General features: G+C 47.5%; 1 protein-coding gene across 1 annotated transcript; it reads left to right on the top strand.

Moving 5' to 3' along the window:
- Window positions 1–229: 229 nt before the first annotated feature.
- On the top strand, window positions 230–1430 carry PV06_11890 (uncharacterized protein; the record flags this gene model as incomplete). Its single annotated transcript, XM_016413636.1, has 1 exon — window positions 230–1430. A coding segment is annotated over one exon (1200 nt), but the record flags the coding sequence as incomplete, so codon positions are not given.
- Window positions 1431–4567: the final 3137 nt, after the last annotated feature.

The following is a 4567-nucleotide window of genomic DNA, read 5'->3' as shown; positions in this document are numbered from 1 at the left end:
CACATGCAACAAGGCGAGGGACAAGAGGTTAGTCTCTTCATAGCCACAGGGCAAACTCTTCAACCATCCAATAAGGGCCACAACGAGATGAGACGGCGGCAACAGCGTGATACAGTCACGCGAGTGACCACGTCATCGTTGTGTCGAGGCCTGGCGTCCTGATGGCTACTTAACCTCGGACGTCGCTCACCTTCCTTCTCTACAACCCTCTTTCCATTCTTTGCGCAAAATGTCTCCCCCCCGCATCGCTACGTCCGTGTCAGAACAATTGCTGGCGCCTTGGTCGTCAGACGCCCTTATAGCTGAGGTCTACTCGCTTGCAGGGGAAAAAGAGCTTTCTACTTGTTGGACGTCAGTCTTGTCGACCAAGCTGATGATCGAGCTCCCAAATGGCGATTCCGACTTGAGCTCATACCTCCAGGAGGCCTCGAAACAAAGCCTCATTGCGTGTGTTACGGCTCTACGGACAGAGCTAGAGGCCAGCACAAGTGGAAGGTCAAGGCGAAAGCCCCATCGAAAGCGACCGCCCATCACAAAACAGACAACCAGTCAGGAAAAACGCCAAGCCAGAGAAAAAAGCAAAAAGCGGCTCAAAATGACAGGCAAACGTGTGAAATGCCCGCCTAAACTCGCCCAACCTAGGCAAAGGATGGATGTCGAGATTCACACGGTGGACGAACAGGAAACTAGCATTGAACATATCAAAGAGGAGATATTGGCCATGCAGCACGTGCAACAGTACAAGTTCACTTCTCTCGAAGCCCAGCTTGGCGACGTAAAGAGAGGAACAGAAGTCTATCAACAGCGGCTTCTCGAGGAGTTGAAGATCATACGAGAGAACTTCGGTTCAGCCGCAATAACATTGCAATCTAATCCCACAATACAAGCTTTGGCGGGAGGGGAATTTAGAAACATCTGTCGCCGTGTGGAAGACCAGGCACTTGCCATGCATCGGAACAATGAACAGCTTAGGGAGGCCCAACAGCTTATCAATGAACATCGTGACGAAATCAAATATCTCCAAATTCAGCTCGACAAGGTTCAAGAGGATATCCGGCAGGGATGCGTGGAGAGACGGGCGTCAGTTAACTCTGCCGATTCTTTCTCAGAGGCGAAATCAGAGGGCGAGAAAGTCACTGTACCAACTCTCTTGGTCGAATCGACACGGCTGCATGGAAGCTACCCTTTGGAAACAAGTCGACCCCAGTGCATTGCTAAGTCGAGTTCGATTCCCACATCATCGCCAAGAACACTTGCTGGTATGTCTCAAACCTCCAAGTGGACGGAAGACAACATGGCTTCATCGGAGCCGGGCGCTGTAAACGCCCAATATGCGCCAATGCTTGCGGAGACACAACAAGTACATGGGAGACTGTTGAGTGATGTCGAATTGGGAGACTGTTTCCACTACACCATCGACTCTGGTAGCAGTGATCTTTATAGCACGTGTGGGGGGGTTCCTCCTAGGTGCTGTGGCCGGCTTCCGCATGCATTGACTGACCGTGGCTGCATCCTCTGCGACCAACACTTTTTACAATTTACCACGGTGACTCCTCGGCAGATGGGCACGTCTTTATGGCCAGGATTTTTTTGCCCAGCCTGCTCCGACCAAGGCTGTAAGTCTGCAACGGCTTTAGATGCTTCCTATGTTGAGAATCCGAGAACGAAATCTTTTCCTTGATTTTTGGAGATGACCTGCGTTGACGTCAATGGAATAGCATAGAGATCAATTTGGAGACCAATTTCTCTTTTATGCAGTAATTTCTGGTCAAATGAAGTGACCCGACTATGGGTAACTGTAATGATTTCTGTATCCGGAGTCTTTCAGAACGATTGTGCTGTTGATGGTTTTGGGTGTATCTCAATGAGACGTGAGCTCCTGTGGCATACATCTCCTTCTGATTACAATATCGATGCGACTTGTTCTTGAAAGGTGGATGTGGACCTCTGAAAATCACCAAGCTTTACACGTGCCGCTGCAATTCGGCGTTTGAATTCTGCTATCTCTCTCCCGCGATCCTCGCATTGCAGACGAAGGGTTGCGAGCTGTTCATCCCTTGCTTCGATCAACTGTTTGTTCTCCATCAGTTGGATAGATTGGATTTCAGTGCGCTCCGTGAGCTCGCAAATAAGGGATGAAAAGCTCCGAGGGTTTGTAAGGTCGCGACGGGTTCGGGAATGGGAGTTGTCTGAGATTCCGTGCTCGTTTAGCACCGGCTTTGGCACCCCAGGTAGTGTAGCGTGAATGGATTTGCCGATCTCCGAGGTGATTTCTTTACATGCTGCAATATTGTGCTTGCTAATTTGCTTTTGGAACAAATGTTGTCGTTCGGGCAGATAATCCCACTCGTATACGGCGTCCGGTCCTGGAAGTAGGCGTACGTCGGTTGGCGCCACTTCAATGCCCAGACGTGTTTCTAGTTATCAATTCAAGTTCTTCAGCAAAAATAGAGGAACGTACTGATGTGTTCTGAGAGCAGACTACGACACTTTGAGCGCCACTCAGCTCTGCGTTGATTTGCTGGCCTCTGAATATTAGAATTCATGGATATAGACTTTGGAGGACGACTAGCTGGATTAATCTATGGAAATCCTGTAGTTTAAAGCTTGTCAAATTTTTTATCACCACAAAAGCTCGTGAGTGGTATTATTCCACAGGAATCCATGGTCAGAAATGAACAGGCTTTTCTCAATACTCCGAGACATGTTGTCAAAGGCCACATAGTGAATCAGACTGCGCAGTTCCACTGTATGAAATTCTCAGGATATAAACCACGTACAAGACATCTCCTTTGACGTTTATCCTTATCCCACAAAGCCGAAATGTCTGAGACAACATCTGACTGTGGGAGCTGTAATGCTTTGATGTCCCATCTCTCCAAAGCGAACTGTGATCTGCAGTGGTGCTTGATCCGGCTCAACCAAGAACGCACTCGAAACTTGCATTTGTCCTCGTACGTTGCTTTTTTGGAAACGACGCTCGCGGAGAGCCAAGCTACTCTTCAATGCGCCTTGACCCTTCTGCACCAAACCTCGAATACACAAATCAACGTCCAATTAAGGGAAACGTCATTAGCTCAAAGTTCTCACTCCGACGAGGTTGTCCGTACCGATTAAGATTTAGAAATATAAGAGTAGATAAGGATCCAAGATTGTACCACGGTAAGCGAAACATCCACGGAGCACATTCAAAAAAAAACGTCTAGTTCATGGATTCTTGTATAGTTGGAAATCATGCTAACCTCCACGGTAGGAGGGAGTGTTGACAAATCCATTGTACCAAATTAGTAAAAGTGTTAGGCAGACGTATCCAGTCTTACCACTTAAACATCTCAGGCTCTGATTACCAGATGCAGCAAACGCCATGTAATCCTGACAATGTTCAGTAATGTATATCTATACAGCAATTGCTTTTGAGCTCACAGCTCGCGTGCCCATTGCCACTTAGAATTGGGACCATTTCTCATCCATGTCTTCCAACAAATGGTTCTAGGGCTGCTCTGCTCTGACAACGCAGTATCGTACCTATTTTTACACCGAAGTCTTCAGCTTATTAAGTGATCTAAGGCAGGTATTTCCTGACTTATTTTCGGGGAGTCTAAATCTGCCTCAAGACTCTTTTGTGAGTCTCTACAGGCGGAGAGACCTGTAAAGCATGATCATGTGGCGTTGAATGGTTGCACCACTGATGCTTGGCTCTTATAGTCACAATCAAAGAGTTGCGAAAATATTGTATCGTTGAAGCTTGATCTGGGGAGAATTGTTATGTGAGACAGCAGGTGCGGCTAAATAATTGCATCACTTTCACGGTAGAGTTAGACACGAGTCGTCACGTGCCATAACTACGTTCACGTAGTTATAGTTCAACAGTACACCTTTCGGGCAGGGACATTGGCCTTCCCACCCCATTGAAAAGAGATGGCAAGTTCACACACGAAGAAGGATCAGCGACACCGTTAGAGACCTTTCGCCCATGAAAAGCAAAACCAAATGACGCAGGTAAGTTTGGTTTCACAATTATCGTCAAATCAATTGTCGCTTGAATTTATACAGTATTGTGCGTGGTAATATGAACTGATAACGATCCTCGAGCACATCATCCCTCTGTTGCGTCGATACAACTCACGAGATAGATAACACACATAGCATGTACTCGCTTTGGAGAATTCTATACTCCTTGGAGGGCCTCACATTGGGCTTCTAGATCTAGAAAGCCGTTTCTGATGCTGCTGGACAGCAGCTCCGACATCTTCTCCCTGTTGTTTATGATTTTAGCACTTTCCGACCTTTAGAAATCTGAATTGCAGTGCCCCATTGATCGCAGCTCCAAAGAACTCTATCGCTGAACGGAAATTAGTGCCGGGTGCACCCTTCGTGGCGGATAACCGTTCAGGCTGCTTGATAGGATCTCACGTGATGTCCCTCTGTCGAGGAACCTCTGTGGTCGTGCCTAGAAGGATGGCCTCTGCTGAAACGCTCTCCGCAATTTGCATCAGATGATTCTTTGCAGACAGAAAATTTCGTTATGTCTCAAGATTGATCTCGGCCGCCCGATCCTCATGGGCAC

This window comes from Exophiala oligosperma (assembly GCF_000835515.1).
Source record: "Exophiala oligosperma strain CBS 72588 unplaced genomic scaffold supercont1.101, whole genome shotgun sequence".
Classification (NCBI taxonomy): Eukaryota; Fungi; Ascomycota; class Eurotiomycetes; order Chaetothyriales; family Herpotrichiellaceae; genus Exophiala; species Exophiala oligosperma.
The sequence above is the reverse complement of the archived record's forward strand: the minus strand, read 5'-3'. Positions and strand labels throughout refer to the sequence as shown.